The sequence below is a fragment of the Capricornis sumatraensis genome, chromosome 1 (assembly GCF_032405125.1).
Source record: "Capricornis sumatraensis isolate serow.1 chromosome 1, serow.2, whole genome shotgun sequence".
Taxonomy (NCBI): domain Eukaryota; kingdom Metazoa; phylum Chordata; class Mammalia; order Artiodactyla; family Bovidae; genus Capricornis; species Capricornis sumatraensis.
Window position 1 is genome coordinate 204,411,421 of NC_091069.1, and position 18,321 is coordinate 204,429,741.

At 35.3% G+C, this 18,321-nt stretch overlaps 1 protein-coding gene across 4 annotated transcripts in view; it reads left to right on the plus strand.

Annotated features, from left to right (window-relative positions):
- Nucleotides 1-18,321, plus strand: part of MECOM (MDS1 and EVI1 complex locus) — a 62,999-nt gene that overhangs the window by 35,995 nt on the left and 8,683 nt on the right. For 2 of the 4 annotated variants that reach the window (XM_068977244.1, XM_068977226.1), the window contains exons 8-12: nucleotides 1,012-1,038; nucleotides 8,250-8,416; nucleotides 9,500-9,577; nucleotides 13,351-13,520; nucleotides 15,646-15,790. In XM_068977244.1, coding sequence (XP_068833345.1) covers nucleotides 1,012-1,038; nucleotides 8,250-8,416; nucleotides 9,500-9,577; nucleotides 13,351-13,520; nucleotides 15,646-15,790 — 587 coding nt within the window. The remainder of the gene's footprint in view (nucleotides 1-1,011; nucleotides 1,039-8,249; nucleotides 8,417-9,499; nucleotides 9,578-13,350; nucleotides 13,521-15,645; nucleotides 15,791-18,321) is intronic. The other 2 variants (XM_068977253.1, XM_068977235.1) reach the window with 1 other exon arrangement.

Below are 18,321 nucleotides of genomic sequence, written 5' to 3' on the forward strand. Positions count from 1 at the left end.
AGTGTCTTCACTTTCTTCATTTAAAGTGTCTACTTGTTACAGTATTCCAAAGAACTGGGAAAAAGACTAAGGTCTTTTCCCAAGTTCTCATGTGTATGTTGATGTGAAAATCACGTAAGACTTTTGCCCTTCGTCTTTCGCCTTTCGTCTTTCTTTTGCTTTCAACAAGTGTTTCTTGTGTTAGATTTCTTCTGTGGTAAATCTTTCACCCTTAAAAACTGTGTATATTCCTTATTAAAGATACTGTAACCTAAGAAAGCAAGATATATCCCCTTTAAACAAGCAAAATGATATTTTTAAAGATATAACATTTGTGTTACCTGGTATAGCTTCTGTTGGGTTAACCAAAAAGTTCATTCAGATTTTTCGATAAGATCTTACAGAAAAACCCAATTGAACTTTTTGGGGAACACAGTAATTCACTGACATTTTCACCAGTGAGTCTTGTCGTAAATGGTCACAAATAACTAGACATTTGTAGTTCTTTTCATTGCTATTCTTCAGAGTTCAAACTGCTGATGGTCCCATGCTAATAGAAACCAGTTTATTTCCAAGTACACTACCTTTTTGTTACTCAGTGATTCACATTTGAGTGAGTATTTATTTTCTTTGTCATTAATGCTATAAAAATATAAGAGACTAGATTTTTTTTTGCAGGAAATTGCTTACATTTTAGTTATTAAAGTAAAATTTAGGAATCTTGTTTTACAGTCAGTAGAAACAAATGAAAAGGAAGTATCTATTTTGCTAAGATTTGGTAGTAAGCAGTATTTAGCTTTCTTGGGAAAAAAAACCATTCTGGTTTATAACCTTGATTCTAAAATTTAATTGAGGTAAATAGAGAAAACTCCATGTTATAAAAATATTCATTATCAAGGCTTTTACTCAAGGTATAGTTACATGATAAGCAAAAATTACTTAGTATAAATGTTAATTCCTCAAAGGATAGATTGCAATAAAGATACCTATACAGAAGTAATTTTTTTGTTTTTGTTTCAATTTTGCTCCCAGTTCCAACTGCCTGATCAGAGAACTTGGGTAAGTTTTCTCTTTATATTTTTGACTAAAATAATGTAGCATTAAAAGGAAAACAACTAATATTATAAATTGCCATAGAGAGATTTCTGAGCCCTTTTCCTTTAAATGATAGAGCTTTAGCAGATAGATTTTCATCTTTGTCAAGCTGTAAGATACTTTCAGTTTGGGTTGGACATTTAGTGTCTATAAATTGTTTATAGAAAGTTTATTCTCTAAATCTAACCCACTGCATAGTAATTGTGCCTTGATGTAGAACTCTTTCTGAGTACTTGGGATTGTGTGTTAATAGGGATTTCAAGATGGATCACTAAGTGGAAACAATAATTATTTGGGGGAGCCTGTACCAGCATGTTAAAGATGCTTATGATAAAGCCTTAAAAAAGGATAAAACCTGAACTTATGTGTAGACCCAAGTTGACATTGTAATTCATATCCATATAACCCAGGGCAGAACTTGGGTCTGGCTGTGTGGATTCACAAGACTAAATGTTTAAGAATCTTTAACTCTCTAAAGAATATATCTTTTAGCATTGGGTTCCACTTCTTCAGGTTTCCTGGTGGCTCAGCAGTATAAAATCTGCCTGTCAGTGCAGGAGACGTGGGTTCGATCCCTGAGTCTGGAAGATACCCTGGAGAAGGAAGTGGCAACCCACTCCAAAATATTTCTACCTGGGAAATCCCATGGACAGAGGAACCTGGTGGGCTATAGTCCATGGTGTCTCAAAGAGTCAGACATGAGTTAGTGACTCAACAACACCAACAACCCGCTTCCTCAACTTTCTTTTTATTTTTATTTTTTATATTTTATTTTTATTTTTACTTTATTTTACGTTACAATACTGTATTGGTTTTGGCATACATTGACATGAATCCGCCATGGGTGTACTTGAGTTCCCAATCCTGAACCCCCCTTCCACCTACCACCCCATATCATCTCTCTGGATCATCCCCGTGCACCAGCCCCAAGCATCCTGTATCCTGTATCACACATAGACTGGCGATTCGTTTCTTACATGATAGTATACATGTTTCAGTGCCATTCTCCCAGATCATCCCACCCTCTTCCTCTCCCATAGAGTCCAAAAGTCCGTTCTATACATCTGTGTCTCTTTTACTGCCTCGCATACAGGGTTATCATTGCCATCTTTCTAAATTCCACATATATGTGTTAGTGTACTGTATTGGTGTTTTTCTTTCTGGCTTACTTCACTCTGTATAATCGGCTCCAGTTTCATCCATCTCATTAGAACTGATTCAAATGTATTCTTTTTAATGGCTGAGTAATACTCCATTGTGTATATGTATCACAGCTTTCTTATCCATCTGCTGATGGACATCTAAGTTGTTTCCATGTCCTGGCTATTATACACTGTTGGTGGGAATGCAAACTAGTACAGCCACTATGGAGAACAGTGTGGAGATTCAGCTTTCTTTTTAAACTGTTAAAAATGTTTTTATTGGAATATAGTTGATTTATAGTGTTGTGTTAGTTTCAGGTGTACAGCATAGTGAATCAGATATACATACATATATCCACTCTTTGTTTTTAGATTATTTTCTCATATAGACCGTTACAGAGTGTTTAGAGTTCCCTGTGCTATACAATAGGTTCTTATTAATTATTTATTTTATATATAGTAGTGTGTATATGTCAGTCCCAATCTCCCTATTTATCCTTCCCCTCAAGTTTCAATTAATATTTCCAGATATAGTAAGTTGACATCACTAGGAGACAGCTTTATTTTTTATTCAAGATACAAGGAATACTATTTATTTATGTTTCACTCCCAAATAAACCTTGAGACAATGAAAATGTATATAAATAGCATGTATTACAAAATTTCCTCTAAGTGTATATATTTTTACTCTTTTATTCTCCTTTTCACTCAGAATTATACTGATTTTAAAGTATGGATGAAATCTTGGAATACAGTTTACTTTATCCTTAGTCACCATAACATTAAATATAAATTATTTTAAATTAGAACACTTTGGCACTTACCTGTTTCCTCTATCTGATGTTAGTTTTCCTTTACCAGAAATTCTTCCATTTATTTCTTCTGTGGAATATGTGAGGAATTGTGGATTTTTCTCATCCTATCAACTTTTAAGGATTTTTCTCATCCTATCAACTTTTAAGGTTTACACTTATTTCCACAGTGTAAGAGCAAAGAGACAGAGACTTCCTTGTTAGGCAAAGTTGTGTAGTAGACAGCATTGTTCTTTGGTTATCCTGGCTTATTATTTCTAGTGTTTTTTGCTCTGCCTTCCCTGGCAAGGATTTGTCTGAAATATCATGCCTCACTGTCTTCATTCTTTCTAATGTTAACTTTTACTTGCTGGTAGCTTTGCTGTTAGCCGCTTCAAGAATAAGGTGTTGTCTCCTATACAAATGGCCAGTGCTGCTACAACTTACAAAGACAGTTCAGATTTTAAGTTAGATGCCTTTCCTGATAATGCAGTGGTATAGCACCTGCTATGACAATGCTTTGGAAACACTCCCAGTCTTTGAATCATAGATGTTGCCGAGCAGCAATTTATATTTTTATTATAAAATGGATATTTGTGGAAAATATTAAAATATTAAATTTTATAAATTTTAGTGGTTGAAAGCTATAATTTTATAATCATGACTGCAGAATATGATACATGGAATGAGACAACCATAAAATATGAATATTTATTTCTCCCCCAAATGGCCATGATTTTAAGATTTCTCAAGATAATCAAGTGAATAAATATAGAAAACTACCAAATCTACAAACTTTCCCATCATAAGTTATTTATGAAAAGTTAGTTGTTTTATGATAAAGCCATGTGTAATCTAATTTGTGAAACATTAGGTCACATAATTCATGGTGCCATTGGACATATCATTTTGTATAATCAGATTGTCACTTTAATAGTTTTAATGAGAAACTTCTTTATGTCATCAATTATTGGCTGCCAGATAAAAAAATGTTAAGCTAAGTGCTTCAGACCCAGTTGATGTTATCTTGCCTGCTGAAATGTTTTTACAAAACGAACTATTTGACAAGGGAGATAGTTACATTTTTGGTAGAAGCTGGGGAATTGTGTCTAAATACTAGTTTGCGTCAGTTTAAAGTTAATAGCCTCTTGGGGACTGAAAGGGGGGGAAATAACTTCCTTTTCCAGACATCTGGCTGCAGATACCATCAACAACTATAATATATGTAAATAAAAATCACTGTTCTATAGGAAAAAAAAAACTGTCCTTTACTGATTGGAGATTAGTCAATGACATTGATAGGATATAGGGCAATATCTTTCTAAAATATATGATCTGATTTTTGCCTCCTTTTTTCCCATTATTTTCAGCAGATGTCCTATTCATTGTAGTATATGTTGTCCCCTTCATTTTTATTTTCATAATTAAAAAGTATTTGTAGCTAAATTGTTTCATTTATCCCAATTCATCCTGATTTTTTGAAATACCAAGTCAGACTTTAGTGACTGTTAAAACTTACTACATCTACAAAATGAATGTTTTTCTAAAAGGAGTATCACGTGAGTCAGCCTAGATAGCTAGAGGAAGTTGAGATTTTGACCAATACCCTAGATAAAGCTCATCTTAATCCCAAGATATGGTGTAGGACTGATTGTTGATCACAGAATGGCTAAACTACCCCAACTAGCAGATGTCTAAGTCACTTATTCTTTTTTAAATTAATTTTATTGGAGTATAGTTGATTTACAATGTTGTGTTAGTTTCAGGTATATAGCAAAGTGAATCAGTTATACATATACATGTATCTACTCTTTTTTAGATTATTTTCCCATATAGGTCATTAAAGAGTATTGACTAGAGTTCCCTGTGCTATACAGTAGGTTTGTATTTGTTATTTCTTTTATACATAGTAGTGTGTATTTGTCCAAGTTACTTCTATCTGTCTTAATGGAGAAATTTATTCTTTTCAGCTGATATTAAGTACATGAGAGCAAATGTTAGGAAGATGAAAAAGAGGATTCAGTGATGGCTTTTATGTTGCTTTGGTGGTTGCTAGCTGGAAAGATGGAGAAGGAAATGGCAACCCACTCCAGTACTCTTGCCTGGAAAATGCCATGGACAGAGGAGCCTGGTGGGCTGCAGTCCATGGGGTAACTAAGAGTCGGACACGACTGAGCGACTTCACTTTCACTTTTCACTTTCATGCATTGGAGAAGGAAATGTCAACCCACTCCAGTGTTCTTGCCTGGAGAATCCCAGGGACGGCAGAGCCTGGTGGGCTGCCGTCTATGGGGTTGCGCAGAGTCGAACACAACTGAAGTGACTCAGCAGCAACAGCAGCTGGAAAAAAAGTGGGTGGGTGTGTGTCCGCATGTGTGGTGTTAAAGCTACCCTCAGGTCACTTCTCATCTTTTTCCTCTGCTTCTTCCCCACTCCAATTTATCTTCTTTTCATTTAACACCAGAAGCCAGAGATGGGGGTGGTTTATAGAGGAGGCACTTGAGTAACCACTATTCTTTTTCTTGTTATCCTTAAGAATGCTGTTACTTAGTCAAGTCCATAATATATTTTTTTATTTCTTGATGCTTTCCCAAGTTGAAACAGTTTGGGGTAAAGTAATCACAGTGATCTTTCTTCAAAAGGAGCTGTTAGTAGCTCCTAAAGCAAGACACATTTCTCAACAGCCAATTGCTATTAAATGACTTGAAGGACTTATAGTTTATATGTGCTCGAGATAAAAGCCGAGAATAATAGTAGTCATGAGTAAGCTATTTTCCATATAAAAGGAAAGTGTTTCTGTAAGATGTATTGCCGCAGGAATCTGTGTGTCAGCAGGGTGGACACTCAAATGATTTCAAACCACTAGATAATGAAACTTTACTCAAATATTAAATGTACGTAAATAAAACATTTATAATCGTCACCCTTGCGCTTACTATTCTTCCCCATAAATGTATGCGATCATGACCCTTACCCTTGCTTGTTACTGTTAATCAGCTTGAAGGCCAGAGGTCATTTCTCACTCAGACAATTTATTGCATGGAGGGTGGATTATCAAAATGATTTTCTGAAAAGAACAATTAGAAGGAATAAATGCAAATAAAATAGTATCATAAAATATTTCTGGATTGATTTTTAATAAATAAAATCCAAAGTAATATGAAAATGCTAATGCTCTGGCTAAAAGGGAATAATGACCATATTCTTTAGGGACAGAGTTTCCGCCAACCTCTCTGAGCAGCATCATCATTCCATATCTCTGCCCTGTGATCAGTATGTGTCAGAATCCTTCATAGTGACAAATGTGCTGTCCACTTGCATCTGTGGAGAATGTTTTAGCAGCTGAGTGATTATGAATCAAACCTCTGAGCTTACAGCCCCTACCACCTCCCAATGCGTTCACATTTGTCGTCTGACAAGTAAATGTATCTTGACTTTCCTCTGAGATTTTTTTGCACTGTGTTTGATGAAAGACATTTGGCAAATTGGCAGTGGTACCCTGTACATTGCAATTTGTAGCTAGCATTAGGAGTCCGGGCATGAAATGAGAGGGCAGGCTCCAGGATAAAGGAAAAAGAAAGAAAGCTAACTACAATATGAATAGTCGTTTGAAAAATCAAGCATACAATATTCCCTTTGTAAGAAGAGAATCATGTTTAGGCCATTCACTTAAGATTTTGCTCTAGTTTTAGAAGTCAGTAGTATTCTGTCCAGCCATGTGTCCACACAAGATAAGTTTTATTAATTATCCTTTTGAATACAAATTGTTGCCTTTTATTTTTAACCTGAGCTCAGAATAAATTAGGCCTCCAACTCTGTCTTGCCATCTTATCAGCAGAAGTATCATTTTCTTGAGTTGATCAGTTGCTTGAATGTACAGTTTTTACCATTTTTAATCCTTGCATGAAGTCTTCTAGTCTACCGCCCTAGCTTTTGGAGAAACATACACAGTACATACAAAATACAAACACCTTTTAAACAGCTTTCTGAGTTCTCCAGTGGCAGAGTGCCCTGAGAACCAAACAAACAATGGATGAGTTGATTTTACAAGATGGCCTGAGAGTTTGCTTTTTCTGCTTACAAATTCAGTAGTAAGCAGCTTCCAAATAAAATGTGAGCATGGAAGAAACATTTTAGGAAGGTTGAAAGGAGAGAGTCTGTCTTAATTATAGATAGTAAGAATCAAGCTAACTTTGAAAGTAAATACCACCCTCTGATTATGACTCTGTCAAATATGTGTGCAGATAGACAAAAACTTGAAGATTATAAGCACAATAAATTAGGTTATTTGAGGAGAAGAACTAGGCAGGATACTTTTTCTTTGAGAATACTGCTCCTAGAGTGTGGTCATGCCAATGTAATATGAAGTTATGATAATATATCATGAAGTGTCATTTCAATTCAATCCTTTTTCAGGACAAACTAATATTTTACCAAAATTCTTTGTGTATGATCCGACTTAAAAATCTAGTATATCGATATTAATTTAACATAAAGTACATCTTACACACTTAAATTTTTCTTTCTGCATTACATACATTTGGCTCTAGCAGTAACTTTGGAACTCTTGATGTTTTTCATGCTTTGAGTTTTTTTCATGGAACTTTCTAGTTTCTATGGTTTTTATTACTTAAGCAAGGCATACAGAATATTTTCCTATAATTTCCAGTTTACTATTTTTACTGTATATTTTATTTGGTCAGCTTGCAGCCCAAGAAGTGGGTGGACTCATGTCCCAAAGAACCATCTTGCCAGAGTTAGAATTCAGACTTCTTTTGTTCTAAAAAGGGAGGGGTAGAGTCAAACATCTCTCGGTTCTGGTCAGCGTCTAGAAAGGATGTGATAATTTCTTCCTTCCTGCAGTCATTCACAGGTGGGCCTAGTGAATAGCATGATACTAATGCTGTCTCTTAATTTAATAAAATCTGTAACTTCGTTTTGTTATCTCATGTATTTCATTGCTCTACTGTATATCAAATTATTATAAAGTGATCTGACTAAGGTCTTATGGAAAAGTTCATGTGACATTGTGTACGCTTGGTTCTACTTTTGTTATCTTTAAAGTCAATGAATTCTCTCATTTGTTTAATATTGGGACACTATAATCTCTTTCTACAGCCTCTGCACTCAGCGGATTTGATGCTTCCCTTTTATTAATAATGATTTCTTAGTTTGCTAGAGATGATTGCAGCAGGAAAGATCTCTGCCCTGTCCTTCATGGTCTTATGCTTTTGCCTTTCAGATGTCGGCTATTGAAAACATGGCAGAGAAGCTGGAGAGCTTCAGTGCCCTGAAACCAGAGGCCAGTGAACTTCTACAGTCTGTTCCCTCCATGTTCAACTTCAGAGCTCCTCCCAACGCCCTGCCAGAGAACCTCCTACGGAAAGGAAAGGAACGCTATACCTGCAGGTAACTGCAAAGTTAATCATGACTGGCTTCCCAAAAATCTCCCCTCTGATTTCAAAAGGCCATGCTGTCTGTTTTGGAAATTATTCTTGGTTGGATGATTAATAGCAACCATGATAGATTTCAAGCACTTCAAAGTACTCTTTATTTAGTGAGATATAAAAATAGTGGTTTAAAAGACTATTATTAAATGAAAATTTTAACACAGGCCGTTTGGTTGTGATAAATGAGGTTGGAAACGGTCCAAATGCTATCTATTTGTTTCACTTTGATGTTTATGAATTTTCTTTCACAGTTAATTATTTTCATCCAAAGGTATAATACTACTGTCCTCCAGCATACATTTATTAATTGTCATGGTATTTAAGAATAAGGCTCTTAATGAAGGACAAATAAGGTCAATAAGTGAGAAAACTAGTTAATAAGTGCCTTGTTACTCATCAGTAGTATAGCAAAGCTTTTATTTGTTTCTCTTTTCTTTTTTAAAAATAAGTCATGCTTATCATTTATGAATTGTCTCAGAAATTTGTGGCATCTGACTCAGGCATATCAATTTATCTGCTATTTGGAAAATGTGTTCCTTTCTTTCCAGAAAAGCTTTTATAGGAACATACCTTGATGGATGAGGTCTTAGAATCTTGTCTGATCTGATACCACTCAATGTACAGAGAGTTGTCACTGTGGCTAACATGTAAAATGAGTTAAAACATTTGAATCTGTTTATATCAACCCAGAACCACAGGCTCCTGTCATTTTTTTATCTCCTTGTCTGGTTTAGTTTTGTAGATGTAAAGATACAGAGTTAATAAAAGAGGCACATGGAGGGGGTCATCAAAACTCAACTCTGTTTTTATAAACTGCTTGCTTACACATGAGCAAATTCAACTGGACTGGTTCTCATAAGACAGCCTTTATAGAGTTATTTATATCTGTAGAATGACTTTGTTGCAAACTTTAAATAACAAAGACATGTGAGTTCCATGCAAGATTAATTAAATCAGAAATAAGCATCTGGCTTCTAAGCAGCTTGAGTGAAATATAGGTAATTGTGCTGACTTTTCTCTTATAAATATCTTTTCATAACAGATACTGTGGTAAGATTTTCCCAAGATCTGCGAACCTAACACGGCACTTGAGAACCCACACAGGAGAGCAGCCTTATAGGTTTGACAATGATCTTTACTAAATATCTTGATAACTGTGGTAATAAATTGGACCTACTGCCACAATTTTAAAAGAGGTTACTTTTGTGCATGTCTGAGCATATGTCTGTTCAATTTTGATTCAAAGAAGAATTAACTAATGGCTGGGATTAAAATTTAGAAGTCTTAATTTCTTGAATCATCTTCTTATATCTCAATTTAAAAGTTCTAGCAATGTCTAGAATAGAATAAGCTTTTAAGAACTGTTAGTCACTTTTAAAATTGTTTTCTCTCCTCAATGATTCATGCTATTTTAATTGACAATAATCATAACCTTGGAGTCTCCCTTTTCCAAGCTTAAATCTCTGCTAAGAATTAAGAACCCAGATATATCTTAGTTTTCCCAGTACAGCTAAGTCAATGTCTACAAGTCTTGATAGGATGTTTAAAGAATAAATTTTACCTTGAGAGGAGGAAGAAAAAGGGTAGAACAGATAAAATAGAACATATTATAAGAAGGGAGAAGTTCCATCAACAATTTCTGAAGTGCTTCTTAGCCTAATTCTCTTAAGCGTCAAAATCAGCCATATTACACATGGAACTAGGTTTAATTTTAATATTATTCTTTACAAATGAATGATCACAATCACCATCTCCCTTCCAGTTTTAAAATATCATCTGTGTTGTTCCATGTGCAATGCCTTGCCCACAGTATTAGATAATTCATGAATATTTCTTCAAAGAATGAATATTAGTTATTTTAAGTAATACTGTTAATTTTACTTTGAAATTCTTATGGGTTGCATATGTGTAAAATTATTTTTATCTGAATATTTACTTTTTTCATTAAAATAAATAATTTATCAGCTTTCAAATACTTCTTTATATACAAGGATAAGAAAGTGGGAAGACCAATGTTCATTTGAAGATAGTTGAAACTTTAGGAGAAAACTAGAGAGACTTAAACTCAGATAATAATAAAGTATTTTCTTAAATCCTTTGCTTTCCTACATGTTCTGTAAATTATTAATCATAAGTAATATTTCCACTTTGTATGTGATAGATTGCATTGGATATAATAGGTCTCAGAGAGATATAAATGTGGGAAGTGTTAGATGATTTCCCTTTTTGAGAAAATGTCATATCCAAGGAATTCTGCTTAAATGGAAGGAAAGATTTCCACACTTATATTTTGTTATGGCCAAGGGTCTGGTATGCAGCTATGATATCATGCTCATTTTTCTCTTTTTTTGTACCTGAATTCAGTGGATTTATTCTACCCCATAAATGGTGCTATTACTGTATATGTATTTTTAAAAATGCAAACCAGAATTTTACATAGCTAAGGATCTTAAACAATTATTTGTTCAGCAACTCTGTTCCACAAGTGAAAACATTCAGATCCACATATGCTAATTGCCTTCTGTAACTGTTGTTCTTTAGTCGCTAAGTTGTTGTGTCTGACTCTTTGCGAACGCATGGACTGTAGCCCATCAGGCTCCTCTGTCCATGGGATTTCCTAGGCAAGAATACTGGAGTGGGTTGCCATTTCCTTCTTCAGGTGATCTTCCTGACCCAGGGAACAAACCTGTGTCTCTTGTGTTCTATAAAATCTGATATTAATAGACCCCTAAATTAAAACACAAATCTAGAACTCTGGGTTTTTATCTCATACCATGATCTCAAAGGCTCCCATACCCTCTGTGTTTACCAAGATGGCTTAATCATGTATAGCTCATGAGTGTGTTATGTACTTCTTTTTAGAATTTCTGAAACTTAGGATCTGATTTGGGAGTTTCTTAACCACTTACTCCCTGGTAGCTCAGACTGTAAAGAATCCACCTATAATACGGGATACCTGGGTTCGATCCCTGAATTGGGAAGTTCCCCTGGAGAAGGGAATGGCTACGTACTCCAGTATTCTGGCCTGGAGAATTCCATGGACAGAGGCTACAGTCCATGGGGTCGCAAAGGGTCGGACACAACTGATCAACTTTCACTTCACTAAACACCTACTAACTTCCTGAAGCACTCAAACTTTTGGCCAAGATGTTAGCAGAGGAAAGATAGAAAATAAATGCTTTTTGGTTGGAACTTCCTTATTGACTGAGTTTATTCATGTTAAAGTCGAAGCTATTTATTAGATTTAAAGCTTCTATGCATGCAAGCAGTTTGAAGCATGTCAAAGACAAAATGTTTCTTCCTTGTGATTTCTGTAGAAATTATTTTAAGTGAAAATTATTCTAAAAAGTTTAATGAGAGTTTAAGTTTTCTCTATCAGTGTTTTTAATGTTATTCTGCTTAAGACAACACAAGTGGGCTCATTGTACCATGATTCTCATTGCAGTGAACCTTGGAAGTTCAAAGAAGGCCCATACATTATTTTTTTTTTCAAAATCAGAGGCTTAATTATCAATGTGGGATCTTATCCATTTTAAAATTAATATTATTAATTTAAATTTGATGGACCTCATGATGCCAGAACAGTTTTTTAGGGGGAAATTAAATTAGCCCTTGAGTTGGTTTACTGATACTATGCCAAAGTAACTAGTTTAACAAATTTATATTCCCCACTGGACTAACTAGATTTCTGGCATCATATGGAGACAGCTGTAGAACACTTTCAGTGGAACAGGGTACTTTCTCATGTTGAACCCTCAAATTGGTGTGTCTGCATTCAGAAGTGGGAGAAGTGCCCTTCACACATGGGAGAATGAGTTAAGGATTTTTTGGTTGTTAAGTTAGAAATTTTCACTTAAAAGTCATCTAGAGAAAGGTGATTTTTCCTTTCAAGCAACACACAAAAAAATCATATAAACAGCTAACACAATCTTTACTTTAAAAGGCCAGAGAGAAAAATTTTGTCAATTACCACTTTTCTTCCTTACCATAAGAGCTGGTGGGAAGTGGGGTGGGGTGATGAATTACTCTTTTATTTTGTGACTAAAGGAGAACTTCAGTAATTTATGATTTTTGATCATAAATATCATGGAAAGCAGAACAATTAGTCAGTCAATATTATGTGCTTTCTTGAGAAAAAAAAAAAGAAAAACTGACCTGGTTTAGAAAAATAGAAATGGAAAACTGAGAGAAATTTAGAATATTGTAGGGGGATGGGTAAACAAAGACCTTGTGCTTTTATTCAAAAAGGAGAATTTAGCACCCTTTCTTTTGTAAAGGTTTAAAGGTTAACACAGTAAAGGCTTTGGGGGCTCCTAATCACTACAGATTATGAAAATTAGTATCTTTGCTATCAGATTAAACTGTTCACATTGCCCCAGTTTTAAAAGTTGGAAACCTTTATTGTTATTTTGCAGAAGATAACAGAATTTCCTTTAGGATTAGCAATTGAGAAAGTGAGTTTACTAAGAAATTATTTAATCAGGCTCTGAAATTTTGAATTAAAAAAAATGATTTTCCTACTTTATTTGAAGAATACTTGAATCTGTTTCCTGTTTGTTTACAGAAGGTTTAATTGTCCTAAGTGGAAAATAAAACTGCTACCATTTCTTAATGTCTTTAATTTTGTCAGCTTTGCTTGAAGTACTAGAACTGATTACCTGGGTAAACTTGTGAGCAATCAAATTATCAGTATTTTATTACAATTTTTCACAAAGTCATAAAAATCTTTGATGCAATCAAAGTCATTTACCAGAATTGAAATCTTGGCAACATGGATAGTAATCTTTGCTGCAGTGTTGTTTTATGGGTGATAATTTTGGAGATCTGGTTTGCTTGTCTTGAGAAATGTCTTTTGATTTGCTTGCAAATATTTGCTCTGTGTTTGCTTTTCAGATGCAAGTACTGTGACAGGTCCTTCAGCATATCTTCTAACCTGCAGCGGCATGTTCGCAACATCCATAATAAAGAGAAGCCCTTTAAGTGTCACTTATGTGATAGGTGTTTTGGTCAACAAACCAACTTAGACAGACACCTCAAGAAGCACGAGAATGGGAACATGTCTGGTAGGTCATTGACTGTCTTCTGAGGAGGAGATGCTTGGCTTATTCTTCTTATTTTAAAAGACAGTTGTGATCGCTCATCTCTCATTCCCCTTTGACATGAGAATCAGATCCTATTGTGAAAATTTGTAGCACTTTTCCCTTGAGATTTTTGAATGAAGTGAACTGTTGAATAATACACAACTCAGAGCTTCATTTGGACTGTTTTATTTTCTGGATGCATCTCAATGGGCAGTCTCAAGCACAGAGAACCATAGTTGGAACTCAAAGGAGACTGATGAATCATGATTTTCTAAATCACAGGGAACAATCTTTGACCCTGTTGGCACGGAATGTGGCCACTGGCCTGGCTGGGATGACCAGAGTGGAGCCCCACGCTCTCAGCATTAACCTAGAAACCACAGCTGCTTTTGCAAACAGCCTGCAGTTTGGAAAACTTCTCTAGGGGACCTGTTTTAGATATAAGAGATAAAAGGCTGTCAACCTGATCAGAGTAGCCTGTAGCAAATGCTAGTCATGTGTGATTTTTTATCACAAATTCTGATGCAAAATTAAGTTTAAAATGGCAAAAAACTAGCCTTCCTTTAACCCAGGCCTACTAATGCATTGTTAGCAGAAGACATGGTGGTTTTCTTGCCTTTGACTTCTAATGTGTGTGTGTGTGTACTCAGTAGCTCAGTTGTGTCCAACTATTTGCAACCCCATGGACTGTAGCCCACAACTCTTCTCTGTCCATGAAATTTTCCAGGCAAGAATACTGGAGCGGGCTGCCATTTCCTACTCCAGGGGATCTTCCTGATTCAGAGATTGAACTTGCATCTGTTGCGTCTTCTGCATTGGCAGGCAGATTCTTTACCACTGTGCCACCTGGGAAGCCCTTGGCTTCTAATATTTAGATAACATTGACCAGCTGGCATGTGTGTGTGATGCCAATCTATGTAGCTGTAATTGTTTCTAAAGAATTAAGGGAATGACTTGGCAGTGAGGGGAGGGTACATGCATGGCATCCCTGAAAAGAGATTTTAAGAACAGAGAAAAGTTGGATTGATACAAAGTAGTCTTTCCTTAAGGAAATTATTTTATTATTAATCCTTCCTCTAGTGTAGAGGCACATTGCTTATGATTTTTGAATGAACTATGTACTGTTTGTTTCCCTTAAAGCCAAAACTCTAATGATCATGGTTTAAAAATATTAGGTTTTAGAGACAAGAGTCTAATTTAGTACTCAAAAGTGACAACACTTTCTGCATACACCCTTATGGTATATCACTATAATTTTTCTAGTCAAAATTATTTCAGAAAATAAATAAATAATTTAAAAGGTATAATGTGTCAAAATTGAATACTTATTTGTTGGCCCAGATTATAACTTCATGAAGCTGAAGGGTATTCTAACCACTTGTGTTTGGCATCTAGACTATGGTGATGAACTGTCAAGCCACAGATATTCTTTGGGCAAGATAAACAAACAAAGCAAATATTAGTATAAAGTTTGACCACATATTATAAAGAGTTTATAATTTGTAAATGTATGGAAATTTTGATTCTAATTTTATAGGTAAGGAGACTGAAGAACCTTCTATAATCCACAGACCCAACATTGTCTTCTTAATACTGTCTCAAGACTGGTGTGTTCTGGGTCTGCCCACAGCCTAGCTCAACAAAGCAGAATGCCGTATTTCCAGCATGTGTTCAGGCTTTATTTGATAACATACATTAGCACAGAGGCAATAAATACATATTAACTGCCAGCAAGACTGGGTATACAGTTTTTTTCTGGCAGAATGTTTTTAAGACTTTTCTATAATTTGTCTCACTCTGTACTCTCATTCTACGAATAAAAACATTCCTATATCACAGTGGGAGTAGGAGGAAACTGGTGGGAGAAAGAGGATCTTTGGGAGATTGTACTTCATGATTTCAGTGGTTCACAGTAGTCCCCATTATTCATTGGCACAGATACTGTGGTAAAATTGGGAAGACCTTGACCTCCTAAAGTTTTCATTATTAATACTTGAAAAAGCCTGTTTTAGGAAACAACACTGATCGAATGAAGAAGGTGTGAGATTTCAAATAAGTCGCACTCTAAATAATAGTCTTTTTCACAAAAGGCTTTCTCTCCCCTTAGGTACGGCAACATCATCGCCTCATTCTGAACTGGAAAGCACAGGTGCAATCCTCGATGACAAGGAAGACGCTTACTTCACAGAAATTCGAAATTTCATCGGGAATAGCAACCACGGCAGCCAGTCCCCCAGGAACACCGAAGAGAGGTAAAGCTGGTCTTTCCCTTTTCAAAGTCCGTGATTTCAGTAGTGAACGTTTTGAAATACATTTCAGTGCTCATTTTTCTGACACTGCTTTACTCCTGCCACCAATGGTTGGTGTTTATTTAGTACAGATTAAATACCAAATGTTCTTCTAAGCACTTTATGTGTATCAATAAACTTAATTACCCTAATAACCCTATAAGATAGGGACTGTAATTATGTAATTTTATCACTGAAGGAATGGCGACATTGAAGGTTAAATAACTTGCTAAATGTCACATAAGCAATAAACGAGATTTAACCTAGGCTGTCTGATTCTATAGCCCACGATTTTAGCACCATTCTATTCTGCCTCTCTTTACAGCTAATTAGAATATTTTATCAAAACTTGGCAATTAGAAGAGAAAGCCACACAGGGGTTCAGCTGAATCATTGACTAATGCTGGTTACTATTATGTATCATATTATGTATAATGTATACATACAGTGACAGTGTTAGTTATTCAGCCATGTCCACCTCCTTTCAACCATGCCCACGGTCTGCCAAGCTCCTTTGTCCATGGATGGGATTCTTCAGGCAAGAATACTGGAGTGGGTTGTCACTCCCTTCTCTAGGGGATCTTCCCAACCCAGGGATTAAACCTAGATCTCCTGCACTACAGACAGATTCATTCCTCTCTGAGCCACCAGGGAAGCCCCATACATATAATGTATGACTATATATATTATATGACTATATGTACCTGTATATGTTAACATTATATGACTGTGTGTATCTGTAGATATTTATATATAAAATACTTCTTGTCATCCAAATAGCTTTTTTGAAACCATTTGTGACTTAATAAGATTCTATTACTTCTTTATATGCTTTGAAGTGCATCCTTATTTAATTCCAGCATGTTTGTTTCGGTGGGTATAATTACACTTGTTTTTAGTGACCTGGTGTGCTGGATTCCTCTTGTCATTCTCAACATTAAGCATATATGGCTTAATTGATACAGAAATAGGGTTTCTCTGGTGGCTCAGCAGTAAAGAATCTGCCTGCAATGCAGGGGATGCGGATTCCATCCCTGGGTCAGGAAGATCCCCTGGAGAAGAAAATGGTTACCGACTCCCGTATTTTTGCCTGGGAAATCCTGTGGACAGAGGAGCTTGGCAGGCTGCAGTCCATGGGTTGCAAAGAGTCGGACACTACTGAGCAACTAACAACACAACAATCTAGCATTTTATGTTTTATGTGATATAAAGGAAACATTATTTTGCCCAAACTACTGGGTTTAATTTTTCTTACCTATAAGTTATAAATATCTGGCATTGAGAACTGTGTTATTCTAAATATAACTATCCAATGGCCTATTAAATTAGGATGCTGCACTGTAAATTTTAATGTAACATGAAATTAGTTAATGAAAGTTCCATTACTTTTTATCGCACAAATGTTGTTATTGTTCTCCATTTTTGATGCTATTAAAAGTCAGAGTTAATTGTTTCAGGTAGTTTTCCATTAAGGCAGTATTAAATAAGCATTATTTTCCAAGATTATATAAAAATATATGATCACTTCTGTTCTTTAGCTTGTATAAAAGTGTCTCTAAGGGAATGAGGAGAGAATATCTGCTATTGTATGACTGTTCAAGCTTCTGAGAAGCCTGACAAAACTAAACTTTGTGCTGTTGGGTGTATCTCTCCCTCTGCTTGCCCATGTGTACACGTGTGTGTGTGTGTGTGTGAGAGAGAGAGAGAGAGAGAGAGAGAGAGAGAGATAGAAAGGCAGAGGTGAGGCAGATACTCAGAAGTACAAAATACTAAGGACAAGAAAGAAAGACAGTCATGATCTTATATTTTAATAATGATGGTTACATGGTACAAATAAGAAATATCGAACAAAAAGCACCATTTGTGTTCTGAGACACCTATTCAGATTTCAAACCCTTAGTTGGAAATTTGTGAACCATAAAGCTGCAACATCTGGCTTCAACATGTCTAAACAGCATAGAAGTAAGAAGACTGAGTCATCTAACTTTTCTCCCCTCAACTCCTATCAGACTACTTTTGATGAATAATTTATCTTCTATAAATTGCCACATTTGAAGGCAAAATTAACAAATAGGTTTTCTTAATCACGTTGGCTTTGTTACGTTTGGTTTCCATCCACGCACTCTTTTGTTCTTTTACTTTTTCTTTCATTTATTTTAAAATAACAATTTCGAGCCATTCAGGCCAGCAAGTTGGCAGTGTAACTGGAAACTAATAATTTATGTCTGTGCAAAACATGTTTTCATCATTCTTTGATAAAAGAGGTTAAGTGATGGATTGTATAAAAAAAACATAATGATGATATGACTTTTTCTGGTCAAATGAATTTTTACTATGTGCCTCTGTCACACCCAGGATTGTTTAATTTATGTATTTTTTTTGTTCTGGGAAATCTAAATATAAAATTATACTCTTTTTTTTTAATGTGGGAAATTGATGGGGGTCTATTGCTGGTATCTGATTTTCCATAACCTGAAAAATAGTTACATTGTGAA